The 13704-nt window shown below is 42.7% G+C and overlaps 1 protein-coding gene across 1 annotated transcript in view; it reads left to right on the forward strand.

Moving 5' to 3' along the window:
- Positions 1–13704, forward strand: part of CPS1 (carbamoyl-phosphate synthase 1) — a gene marked incomplete at both ends in the record, with an annotated part of 94341 nt that overhangs the window by 56472 nt on the left and 24165 nt on the right. The window contains 5 exons of the mRNA XM_084209012.1: positions 549–690; positions 2410–2475; positions 3028–3091; positions 6386–6567; positions 12991–13185. Coding sequence (XP_084065138.1) covers positions 549–690; positions 2410–2475; positions 3028–3091; positions 6386–6567; positions 12991–13185 — 649 coding nt within the window. The remainder of the gene's footprint in view (positions 1–548; positions 691–2409; positions 2476–3027; positions 3092–6385; positions 6568–12990; positions 13186–13704) is intronic.

The raw sequence follows: 13704 nt of genomic DNA on the forward strand, positions 1-13704 counted from the left end.
GACATCAGAAGCCTAAAACAAGAATGATAATCAAAGCTCGTGACTGACTCCTCAGAGTCTGACACAGCTGGACCACAATTGGTCATTAATTAAAAACAATTCACATGTTTGGATAAACAATCTCCAGGTTGTTACCAGGTTGAGGTAAAACGTTCCAGAGCAGCAAAACATGGAGAAGCTGAAGCTTCTCATCATCCCAGGAGAAGAAATCCTAGCAAAGGGATTTGTCAGAAAATATCATAGTGACATGGGTCCAGTCAACTTGTACTAGCCTGATGGAGCTCATCATGAATCACTGATTCCTGCCTCAAAAATGCAGGGAAAGTAAATGTTTCACTTCCTACTGCTTGCAGTCTGCCTGCAGACTTTACCACAGAGGTGTTTGTGTGGGGCACCGAGGACAAAAAAGATGTTTTATGTTGAGTCTTCTTCCTTTCCTTGCCTTCACATGCATGATCCTATAGCAACTCTATGCAGTGTAGAGACAGAAGCACTCATGTATCTTCTAGTTATCCTCATGCAGAGGTGTTTTTCTTATTTAATCCCAGCAAAACAATTCCAGAGGAGACACTGAGGAGAGCCAAGCAGATGGGGTTCTCTGACAAGCAGATTGGGAAATGCCTGAGGCTGACTGAAGTCCAGTGCCGTGAGCTGAGGCTGAGGAAGGATATAGTGCCCTGGGTGAAACAGGTATGTGAGAAACATCACTGGGCCTGCTGGGGGCTTCTGAGAGTGGCAGGACACCTCTGTGTCTTTAGAAACCCCTGGCTCTGTTAGCATCCTCAGGAGTTTAGATGTGGGTGTGAGGAGAACAGTCACCCATGTAGCTACTCATTCTGCACTGCAGGCATCAGTGTAATGCCATGAACATTCCCAAAGAGACACTCAGAGTATTCTTGTTCAAATTCTTTGTGGCTGAGGAGGAAGCACATGTGGCTTCAGGAGAAGGCTGGAAATGCTGGCCCACCATGGTAGGACCATGGAGAGCATCTCTCTTGGTAGTAAATTTTTACAGGCTAATACTTTATTTGAAGTGTGCTATTGTTATGGGTTCATTTGTTATTCATTGTGATAGCATGAGCCTAATGAGCTCATCTGGTATTCATGGCAGTGTCATTAGGTGCTGGCTGTTGCATTTAAGGTATGTTGGTATTAAACTGCCACCAGCTGGTTTTCTGTCCTTATAGATGGTAAAAAAAACCAAACCCAAACTACTGAATGTTTCTGAAAGAGTTCATTTGTATCCTCAGGCTCAGTTTGAGGTGCCAAGTCTTTTTCTGTTCTCCAGCTGCTGTTTTTCTTCTGTGGCTCACCTGGCCACAGAAGCGTGCTTGGTCTTGCACTGTGTTCTTTCAGCTGCATATGGCTCTGCAGTGCTGGATTGATTTTTGTGCCAAGGTTCACTTAATAAGGTCATTCTACTTGTGCCTGCCTGTGTGCCTTCAAAGCATATGGAGCCATGAAGTGTAAGTCAGTATCAGCAGCAGTAATGAGCAGCAGACACACGGTGCTAATGATGTAAGGTCACATTCTCCATGATTCACAAGGGTTTGGACAGGCAGTGGGGATTCCTGGAAGTGCTTGAAGTTTGGATAGATTTTTAAATGGTATAGCACATAAAAATTCATGTCAAGACTGCTTTCATATTGTTCCCTGTTCAGTATTCTCTGTAGAAATGTTTCATTCAGGAAACTTCAGCAGTTGCTGGTGACCCAGATGGACCCAACTATAACATGCCATGAGTAGTTGACACAAATAGTTTATGAACAGCCTCATGGGCAAAATATTCTTCTGGGCTCTCTTGTGACTAATTACATAAGAAATTGTTGAAAACTACATAGAAAAGGTGGCTTAAAATCGCTCTTGCTATGTGTACCATTTAATTATCAAAACATGAGTTATATTGTAACATAAACACAAAGTAATTGTGCTGCCACTCCACAAGATTTCTAGGTGGTATTGTGTGTGTTTGTATTCAGTGTGGGAGTCAGATGGGGTCAAGAGTCTGAAGATTCCAGGCAGCCTACTTATAAAGGACAGAATTCCTGGAGGAATCTTTGTAATCTGCTGAACAAACTAGAGAATGAGGGCCTTGGCAAGCAGGGCAGAGTTCCTGGGCTGTATAGGTGTTTCACCCAAGAGGTGCAAGAGCTAAAACTGCAGCTTAGAAGGAGATGGTAGAGGGTTGTGTTGACTGAACTGCAGGGCTGGGGCAAGGCCAGGCATATGCTGTGTTAACAGCACAGGACAGTTCAGGTCACCTCCTTTTGGGGAAAGACATGATGGGAAAATAATAGGAGTGAAACAACAGTAGAAAGGGAAAGAGGCAAAAGAAAACAACCCAAAAATCTGCATGTAGGAAAGATCTTGCACTGGCCAAGTGACAATGCCCCTTTGTTTCCTGTACAGATTGACACCCTGGCAGCAGAGTACCCAGCAGTGACTAATTACCTCTATGTCACCTACAATGGGCAGGTAGGCACCCTCAGAAACAACATTGCTGTCTGGTCTGATCTCTTTTCCCTGTTCCATGTTATTTCTGGAAATCTTGCAAATGTCTTGGTCTCCATAGCAATTCTTTTGGATGGTTTTACATAAAATCCCCTTCCAGCAGGCCTGGAACTTTCTCTGGCTCCAATCTTGATCCAGTGCATTTACTGTTAATGCCCCAGTGTTGTTAAGAGCCTGTCATTTATCACCTGTACATGCACAGGTAGGTGCTGGGAATGCAGAAGTCCTATTTCCTTTATCTCATCCTAACATGATTTTGATATGAAACTTCCCAGGTCCTTAGGCTGCTTGAAGAGCCATATTAGAGGTGCTGTTTGTCTTCTGGCCTGAGTGCAGCACCACTAATTCCAGGAGAGCTGCACTTGATTTACCCTGCAGTGAGCAGGATCGGACTAGAGCCCTGAAGGATCAGATTGTTGGATTTGGGCTGAACACCAGCAACTGTTTATTCTGAAAAGCACAGAGTTAGGTGCTGTGGAGTCCAGATCCCAATGACTCTTTTGTCTCCCTTCCCAGGAACATGATGTAAAATTTGATGACTGTGGAGTGATGGTGTTGGGCTGTGGACCGTACCACATAGGTAAATCTTTCTTACAACTCCTCTGTTCTCCTTGTCCCCTCAAGCCTTCTTCAGATATTCTTGTGGTTCCTTTGTTCTTCTTCTCATATGGTGAAAAAAACCTCCAGAGCCCAGTGCACAGGACATCAATTCTAACAGAAGGTTTGCATTTTATACTTGGAGATTTCATTTCATGCCCTGAAAAAAAGCAGAATAATTTTATTACTTTTCACTTGGTACTTAGTTGTGATTTCCACAAAATTTTACAGAATTTTTTTAATCTCACTTTTTTCACATGTTGAAGTCTTGAGAACCTCATTCCTGTATAGAAGCTTGTTGCTCCCAAGCCTATCTTATATGTTTACTGCCAGCTCATGATGATATTGTCACTATGCATTTTACAGCTGTAAGTGTAGGTGACTCTGAAAATATTTTGATCTCTTCAGCTGCTTTTGTGTAAGCAATTGTTGTTTTTTCTTTCAACCCATTCAGATCATTATAAAGAGTAACAGTTTCCTTGTGGCTGTGAGTATTGGGTAGACAGACTGCTGAATTCTCTATGTGATGACTTCCACTTTTTCTCTCCATGGATCTCTCCAAATAGCTTGCAATTATTGACAAGGAAAAAAATTGCTTGTTATTCAGAAATATTTCTGCTCTGCATCTCCCAGAACTGGTGATGGGTTATGAAAGCTGGAATTGAAAACTGCATCCATTTGCTTGGCTTGGATTGGAGAGGTCACATGCTGCACTCCTGTTGCTGTTTGTAGGACATGTCTTTTTGAACTCCTTTCCCAGCATGAATGTTGAGATGACTGAAATCAGGAGCAACACTCCATGATTAGGCTTATTTTTTGTGAATGATTCTGCTGTTCAGCAGAAAAAAAATGGAAAGGATGGCAGGGTTATTTCACAAGTTGATTGAATGTGTGTGAATATATTTTGCACTGCTCACCTAAAACTCATTGCTTAGAACAGACATGCAGGTCTGTTCTTGGTCTCATCTGCTCTGCAGCTTTGATTAGATCCATCAAGGTCATCTTTGGAAGAGGTTGTAGCTAAATATTTTTTTCCTAGATGCAATAGCCAAGTTGTTGTTTTTTGGTTTGTTTTTTTTTTTTTTTGTTTTGTTTTTTTCTCTTTTTTATCCTTTGAAGGCAAGTAAGCAGTGTGCTTTTCCTCTATGCTTTCAGTATAGTATTCAAAATTCAGTGGGATCAACTCAGTGTACTCTTCCAGGTTAGAAGAGGCTAAATGATTTGGATGTAAGTTAAGTATGTGGCATTATTTTTCCTATTTCCTTTTTGAAAGCTAAGTTTTAGGTTAAAAAGAAACAAAACAACCCTTATGAATTTTATTTGAAAATAACTGAAAATATATTGCATATGAATAATATGTTCACACTTCTGCAAAGAAATAAAAATATTTCAGGGAAGTGAGGCCATTTCAACAGTCATGCTGTATTCTGTGTCTAGAAAGAAAATTATTCAAACCAAAGAGGGTTTTTTGACATTTCTTGTAAGCTAATATGCCAAATAGAAACATGATATGAGTCAATGCAGTTACACACTCTTGAACTTCAGTGCTTGCTTTGGCACATTTCTCCTGCTCACATGAAGCCTCAGCAATCCTCACTCTTCACCTGCTTCCAGGAGGGGATCTCCTGTCCTGGAAGGGGTTTTGTTTGTCTGTTAGCCCTAAAAGCAGTATAAATATATTTCCACCAGTGGCATGGGCCAGCAGAGTACTCTGTAAGTTTTAAGGTGTGCACATAGACTCAGTGTGGTTGGAATGTGGAAGTGAGTTCAAAACCATGCAGGTATTGATGTAGCAATTGTCTCCTGAGGAGCAGTGTCTGGCTATGTTACAGCAGTCATTACTGGTATTACTATTTATTTTCTGTCTTCCTTCTTCCCATGTTTGGGTATGATCATTACTGGCTGTGCCTGGAATACACTTAACAGCTGTTCAGCTTTTTCCCAGGTTGTCTCTGAAGCAGTCAGATGGGGGCTCCAGATGACCATTGTGTTCCAAAATTGAGGTTTCTTATGCCTATAAAAATACCTGTGTAATGGAAGTGGAATACAAAAACTGGATGAGCATCTGGTGTCCTGTCTTGGAAACATCCAGGCTCAGATTTGATTTTCTTCTCTTTTCTGTGGGGTTTTAACTGAAGCTTAGGCATGTTTTGAGGTTCTTGTTTGACAGAAGTGAGGAAACAACTTATGTGCCTGTCAGGGAGTGACCTATGCCAGCCATCAGTTTTTGACTAGGTGGTGGAGACAGCAATTAAGCACAGACTGAATTTCTAACATGTCTTGTCACACAATTAAATATAAAAGTAATATCAGTGGTTAACAATCATGTAATGACAGAATGCAGCAGGATGAGGCCAAGATTTTTTAGTAGATTGTAAGCATAACCACTGAATGATATTCTTTATGCCTCATTCTCTGTTTGTGGTACCTGTTTTAGATGTTTGAGCACAGAAATGTATGGGGTAGTAGCTGTTTGCACAAGTCTTGATTCAAGTGTTCCCTGGAGCCTGCAGCACTGCCCAAGTCCTGAGAGCTGCAGCTTGCCCTAGGCCAGGCACCAAGTCCTGGTGCTCACCCAGGCCCCCTCTGTGCCTCTTTCCTTTCTGCATGGCCACAGTGCTCACTCAGGTTGTGGAACAGTGGGATGTGTTCATCCCACAGTGTTGCCATAGTCACTGTAGCCTTTAAAGCAAGGTCCAAGGATCACAGAGTGGCTGTGGAAATGTTGTTCTTCTCATCTGCCTTACCTGGAGTCATTGTACAGGAGTGTCAAACCCACTGAGATGTAATTCTTCTGTTGTTGGTTTAGCTCTTCTGGAAGGGTAAAAACCCCCTCAGACTTCTGTTCTTCACACAACTGTGCAAGTGCTTTGTGTTTCCTGGACTAAGCAGGATTGCCTTATAAAAATGGAAGCTCTGTTTGTCCCACTGGTCAGTTTATTGTGGAGTGCATTGGTTGGGAGGCAGCAGTGTTTGGATGGAAAGCAAGAGCACACTGAAGTGTTTATGAGCACAGGATGACAGACATGTTGGAGAGGTCTGTCACTCCTGAGCAGCTGAGCCAACTTACCTGTTGTGCTTGGAGCTTCACATTTTGTGGATGATTAATTTCCATGGGAGGACGATTACATTTCTGGCTCTGAGCTGACAGGAGGCATTGCTGGTTTTCTTTTTTTTTTTTTTTTTTTTTACTTTAAGCTGGAATGCTGAGAATATCTATTTATGTTTTCTTCTCTGCATCCTTCCTTTCCTTGCCCCCTTTTCTGTCTCCTGGCAGGCAGCAGTGTGGAGTTTGATTGGTGTGCTGTCTCCAGTATCCGCACGCTGCGTCAGCTTGGCAACAAGACCGTGGTCGTGAATTGCAACCCAGAGACAGTGAGCACGGATTTTGATGAGTGTGACAGACTGTACTTTGAGGAGCTGTCACTGGAAAGGATCCTGGACATCTACCAAAATGAGGTAAAGAAAAGCAGAAGCACTATAAAAAGCCACGAAGCAACCCAAACTTTTCAAAATTCCTGTCACTAGCTTGCGAAGCAGCTGGGGGTGAGTGGAGAGAGCAAAAGCTGTTTGCTTTGGATCCTGATGTTGCATTTTACACATCACTGATGCTCCTAGCAGGCTGCTCAATAAAGAATGCCAAATAAATATGAAATTCTTTTGCAACATGTTATATTGTGCAATATTTACAAGCAGGCTTAATTTGCTGCACAGACATTTATCGCACAAACTGTTCTCCCCTTGCACTGCTGGGCCTTAGCAGTTAAGCACACCCTTGATTTGAAGCACAAGTCCTCCACCTGGAGCAGTTGGAGGAATTCTGTGCATCATACCAATGTGTGCTCAAGAATTTGTGGGCTTGGCTTTGCAAGTACAGTTGGCAAGTAGGTTTGGTCCAGCATACGGGCAGGCAGATCCGGGAGGGGCACTGGAATTGCCATCAAACCATAAAATGTTCCAGCTCCTGATGTGGACTTTGCACTGGTCTTTTAGCAATTTTCAAGTGTCCAGAAGTGCTGATCTAAGAGATAGAGTTATTGTATTTGCAGGGATGCTGCATCTGACTCCATGTTCTCAGAAGGCTAATTTATTACTTTATTATATTATAGTGTATTAAAGAATACTGCACTAAACTATACTAAAGAATACAGCAAGGATACTTACTCAATGCTAAAAAGATAATAATGAAAACTCATGGCTCTTTCCTGAGTCCCCACACAGCCTGGCCCTGATTGGCCAAAAAGTCAAACAACTCCCAGCAGAATGCACTGAAATAATCACCTGTGGGTGAACAATCTCCAAACACATTCCACACAGGAGCACAACACAGGAGAAACAAATAGGACAAGAAAGAATTGTTTTCCTTTTCTCTGAGGCCTCTCAGCTTCCCAGGAGAAAAATCCTGGGTGAAGGGATTTTTTCAGAGAATGTGAATGCCACAATGGAGGAGAGTCCCAGACGTATTTGATGATGAGTTATGTAATGTAAACAGTTGGCCCCAATATTGAACATGTTGATTTCTAGTGGATAAAACACTCATCTTGGATTTGTTGCTGCAGCTTTTAAAGGTGTTTTCAGGAACTTCATCTACCCTGAAATTTAGCATGAGTTGGCCATGTAACTTGCTGAAGCAATTTTGTAGAACTTGCTGAAGAACTTTCCAGAAACGTCTGTAATGTTCTCCAGATCATGTTAAATTTGTGATTTTTCTTGACTCCTTTTCCTGGTATATGAGGATCTGAGCTCACCTCCTTTGTGAATGGGTGCAAATTTCTAAAATGGTTTTATAATCTGGCCATGTTTTAATCATTCCCAAATTTGGAGCCAGGCCAAAACATATCAGAAATTAAGTCCCAGGCTCTAGGCTCTGTTCTTCAGCCATTTGCAAAATACTGTCTGTGACCATTTTCAGATTGCATGTTCATACTTTCCTGTTTGTACAGGTTGTTTTAAATTTTTGTAAAAAGGAGACCACTACTGGAAAACATAGCTTTTCAAGAGGCCAGAGACTCTGGTGGCTCTCTGGACTCTTAAAGCCTGATTTTTGGATGTTTTAGGATTATCCATGAGGCTCAGCCCTAAAAGCACTGAACTCTTGTTTACTTAACAGAACTGAACTTCTGAGCAGGGGCGTGGAGGAAACTGGTGTGACAGTTTGTCAGACAAATAACACTGATGAAATACAACATCTAATTACTGCAGGATCAAAGAGAAGGTAGAGATAGGTGATGAGGGAGCTCATTTCCACATGGAGTGCTAGTAATTAGCAGGTTGGGTAAGAAAAATATGTGCAAAGAATACTGACTACATATTGAAACTTGCATTATCCTGCTTGTCAGAGCAAGGCTTGGCCAGTTTGATGGGGGGCAATGCAGATCTCCAGGTCTAAGAGCAGCATCCTGTCATACCCAGAGTTTGCAGAGGACTTTGCTACTCTGGCATGGGTGTCAAAACAAACAACTTCATGTTTGTGCTGGAGGTGTGAAAGCCATCAGAGCCTGAGCCTAAACATCCAAAATCAGTGTTGTACTGTCTAATAATTCTCAAGGTGGATAGTAAATACAAATAGTAAAACCCCTTTTCTTCAGCAGCTATACAAGGTAATGGTATTATTATATCTAATTTGCAAGTAGGGAGACTGAGGAGCAGATAGGCCTGCACAGAGAACAAAAGAACCTGGGCAGAGCTGGGGACAGAGCCCAGACCTCTAAGTATAGACTAAGTGTAGTCTGAGATACATTATTTGTTATATGTTATTTCTTTAGAAAAATGAGTGAGCCAAATGCTAATGTCCTGTTAACAGAATATTTCCTCTGGCAAATGCAGTTGGAATTCAGCCCCTAAGAAAAAAACCAAATTAAAAATGAATCTGGAAATGATCAAGTTAAAAATGAATCTAATTCTGAGATCCTTCACCAATCCTGTAGATAGCCATCTCTCCCATCTTCACACACAGAGCATGAACAGTGCCATGGTTTCAGACTGTTCTTTTAACCTCTCCTGGTCATTTGTCTCCTCTGGTGTTCCAATGGACAACGAACTGTCGGACATAACTGTAAAGTCATGGATCATTGGCAAACTGTATCTGAAACCATCAGCAAACATTGTACATAGCCCTGAACCCTTAGTAGAGATGATATTTCAGCTTCCTAAACATTGTTAGGATTAGCAGCAGAGCTTGGGCAGCTGTTAAGCCCAAGTGAATAGGTGCACTGATTTGTCCCTGCTTTTGTGATCAGATAAATTAGGCTGCATCAAGGAGAGAGTTTACCAGCAGGACTGAGACAGCTGCAAGCTTCCCACCAAGAAATGCTCACAGCTTCACACAGCCCTCTCCCAGGGATGTGCTCAGCTGTCCCCCCTCTTCCTTGTGTCCTCTGTAACCTCCAGGTGACATTCCCAGCTGCAGTGACTCACCAGAGTCTGAGCTCTGCATAACAGAGTTGTTCATTGGAGGAAAGTTTAATTTACTGCAAGTGTGCAGAGTTAGGTGGTAGTCTGTGAGGACAATAATTTAAAAAAATAAATAAAATTCCTTCCCTCAGATTTATTGGCTTTTTGTTTCCAGAGAAGATGTTCCCTTTTTATTTTAATATCTATCTGCTTGAGGGCCTCTACTGATTCTTTTTTCTGTTTTGGAGATTATTCTGAAACAATTCATAAAAGTAAAGGAGGCTCCTAGGTACAATTTTAATGGTCTAATTTGTTTTCAAACTCAGGGAAAAAGAAACCCCAGCTCTATTACTAATGACATAACAGCAAGGTAGTAATAAAAAGAGTGATTTTTGTTATAAAGGAGAAAATAATTCTCTCTAGGCTTCTCTCACTAGATTATGTATTGCGTGTATTTTAACGATATCTAATGGCAAGGATGTTATTAATTTTCTTTATAATTAAAATATGGCTGATGACAAAGTGATATGCAGTGGGGTCCCTTTCTGCCTGCCCACATTTCTCAGAGGAGCAGTTGTGTTCCCTGTCAGGACAGTGGTTGCTCTTTGGGTGGGAACATGCTTTGAGAAACAACAGCAGAATTTTAAAGTAGAGAAGTAAGCAGCAGCTAGATTCAATTTATGGTTCTTCTTGAGTAAAAGTGAGTAGATGATTCTTTGCTATCTGCTTGAAAAAGGAATCTCCTCTGTCTCCTTAGGGCTGAAGTCCCTAATTCTATCCCAACTTTGATGTAGGCAGTATTTGGATTTCAGATGTGCAGTAACTGGAATTGTTTTAAAGGCAGAAATGAGCAGCAGCTGAGGAGAAGCTGTTAGCTGGGACACTTCACATATGTCAAGGATAGATTAAGATGTTGGTTGACCTGGAAATAAAGCTACTTTGACTTGTTGCCCTCCTTCCAAGGTGCAAGGAGGGTTTGCTTATTCACACTCTGGTTCCTATCCTTGTGGGATGATAAAGGGCCCTGGGACTAGAGGGAGTTACTCTGGTTTGGATGGGTCTGGAAGCACTAAGGCATGGATTTCTCTTCCAAGCTGGAGATGGTGAGCTCTGATGTCATGAGACAACTGCTTTTGGGCACAAAACAGCCCCTGCCCTTTTTCACTGCCTGTCCTAAGCTCTTTCACATGGTTGCTGTTGGCCAGCAGCATCATGGCATCCCATAAGTGGCTGCATAGGAAAAAGGGGAAAAAAAGGAAAGGAAAAAAATAATCATCTTATGCTGTGTATTAGCCTGCTGGGCAAATAACCTTGGGCTAGCAAGTGCTGCTTAAATGCCAGACTGTTGGATCTTTATCATGGTAGGAAATTCCCACATCAAAGCTGAGTGGGGACTGTACTAGCATTTATCATCTTTTTTTGCCCAGTCACTTATAGTCTATTCTGCTCTCAGTTTACAGTTTTGCCATTCCAAATCCCTTTAAATCCCTGATGAAAGAATGCCTCTTCCAGGAAGGCCAGTGAAGAAGCTGACCTTCTTCAGGAAAAACACACTTGTTAATTAAAAGAACATTGTTCCTCTATCTTTTAGAGCCAAACCATGGATCACTTGCTTTATGTTTCTCATTTGTTAGAAGTGGGTAAAACTGTAAAACACATTTGGTTCAAAAGAGCCCTTCACTGGAGCTGTTCTGTGTGCCAGATTGTCCTTTGGGCAAAGTTTCACCATCTTTAATTTGAAAGTAAAGTGTTCTTTGTTGTAGGTACTCTAAGGCCTTTCCTTCTATTGCAAAATTTCACACCTGACTAGATTCTACTTGAAAGCATTAGGGATTCTATGTAAAAAGAAAAAAAGCCCATATTTGCACCTGTAGAAAGGTGTGTGTTAGCAAGCAAGATCACCTGTCTCTTCTTATTTACTGTTTATTATTTTCTCACTTAAAATGCAAAGCTGCCCAGTGACAGACATGAAATGCTCCACTGTGGCTGGAGGATGCTGTGCCACCTGTTCTGCCCCATCTACCTGTGGAACTGGAGTGTTTACAAATGACCTGGGTGGAAATGAGCACCTAGGACAGTTTGCTGAAATACTTGCTACCATTCAGGGCACTGCCAGAAATGAGAAACTGGTCAAGAAGAAGGAGCATTGATTAAAACAAAGGGCTGGGTGTATCCATAGCTTTGCAGACCGTATGATGGGTTGGGCTCTGTTGATTTACACTCCTTAAAGACTGGCTTCTGGGGCTAGCAAAGGTGGTCTGCTTATTGAGTAGCAGTGCTGGCAGGAAAAAAAAAACAAATTCCAGCTGTTTCCCATTGTCTCTCTGCTGGAGGTTACTGCCTTGCATCTCTGGAGTAAAAAAAGATTTTGCATGAATGTCTGTTCCTCTGGAAATCTGACCATGAGCATGGGAGAGGCTGTTTTCTCCAAGAGCTAGACTGAAAAACAGAGAAGCCCTCAGCATCTTGTTTGTTTGTGCTGCTGGGTGCAAAGGCCACAGCAAGCAGAGGGGGTAGGCTCAGTTGTAGTGAGAATTTCCATGTCCACATGGGTAGGAGCACATGGGAAAGGAACCTGGCCCCACAGGGCAGAGTGCTGGGGTTTGTTGGTGTGCAGTTCATGTTCTAGTGCAGTGCCCTTCCCCTGGAAAGCAAGGCAATGTGTCTCAGCTCAGTGCTTTGTCCTCACTGGGAAAGCAGAAGCACCTAAACCTGACATGCAGACAGAGGAACAGCCTGTGGTTCAAGCAGGAATTAGGGAATCATGGGTGGATGGGAAAACTGCAAACCTCTCTGGTTCCCTAGGGAATTTGGACTTCAGTTATTGCTGGCTTTTGAGTGATATTGGGGAGGGTATTTCTGGTTTAGGGAGGATACACACTGCAAATCACACTTTGCAGCCTGGCTGCCTCTGGATCAGCACAATTATGGTAAAATCAAAGAATGGCTTGAGTTGGAAAGGACCTTAAAGATCATCGAGTTCCACCCTCCTGCCATGGACAGGGACACCTTTCACTATGCCAGGTTGCTCCAAGCCCTGTCCTTGGGCACTTCCAAGGATGGGGCAGCCACAGCCTCTCTGGGCCGCCTGTGCCAGGGCATCACCACCCTTGGAGTAAAGAATTTCTTCCTAACATCTAACCTAAATCTCTCTTCTTCCAGTTTTAAATGATTTATCCTTGTCCTATCACTATCTGCCCATGTAAGCAGTTGCTCTCCTCTGTTTTAATAAATCCTCTTTAGGTTCTGGAAGACTGCTGTAAGGTCTTCCTGAAGCTTCTCTTCTCCAGCCTGAACAACCCTATCTTTCTTAGCCTGTCCTCACAGGAGAGGTGGTTCAGCTCTCTGATCATCTTTGTGACCCTATGATCTGTCTTTGCTCACAGCAATCTGAAAAGGGACATAATCTAAACACTGTATTTTTGTTGTGACAGCTCTTCCTATTAAGATAACTTGGACATGACCCTGCTCCTTTCTGCCTTCCAACAGGGATGCAGTGGCTGCATTATTTCTGTAGGTGGGCAGATTCCCAACAACCTGGCACTACCACTGCAGCAGAGTGGAGTGAGGATTCTTGGCACAGATCCTTTAAAGATTGACCAGGCAGAAGATCGTTCCGTGTTCTCAGCTGTCCTGGATGAGCTGCACGTGGCCCAGGCTCCCTGGAAGGCAGTCAGCACGCTGGTAAGTTGGGATGTGCACCTGGGAAATGCTGAAGCAGCTGGGGGTTGGGATGGGCATCTGCTCATCTTGATGCATTTCAAGATTTTAAAAGCATTGGACAGTTTTTTACTGCCTGTGTTGAAGAACTTTTGGGTCCCTGTAAAGTGATGCTGCAGCAGCGCTGGCAGAGGGTGGGAACTGGAAGTGTCTTTAAAGCACCTCAACAACCTGTGGTAAATACCCAGCAGAAGTTAGCACCACTGACAGGCTGGTCTAGGCATCCTGCTGGGCTCGAGATCTGCTCTAGCAGGTGGGGATTGCAAAGGAGTAGAGATGTGTTGGCATTGCTCTTTTTGCCCAGTGAAGCTCTGTGGACAGGAGAGGTCTGAAGGTGCTAGCCCTGAAACCAGGAAATTGTGTGTTACATTCAGTGCAGGCTGCAGCCTCCAACTTCTTTCCCCTCATCTTAATTGCTAGTAAAGTATAAATGCAGTTAGAATTGGAATTTTGGAATGACTTTAAAACAGTTTCTTGTTCACA

This window comes from Fringilla coelebs (genome assembly GCF_963513975.1).
Source record: "Fringilla coelebs genome assembly, chromosome: 7".
Lineage (NCBI taxonomy): Eukaryota > Metazoa > Chordata > Aves > Passeriformes > Fringillidae > Fringilla > Fringilla coelebs.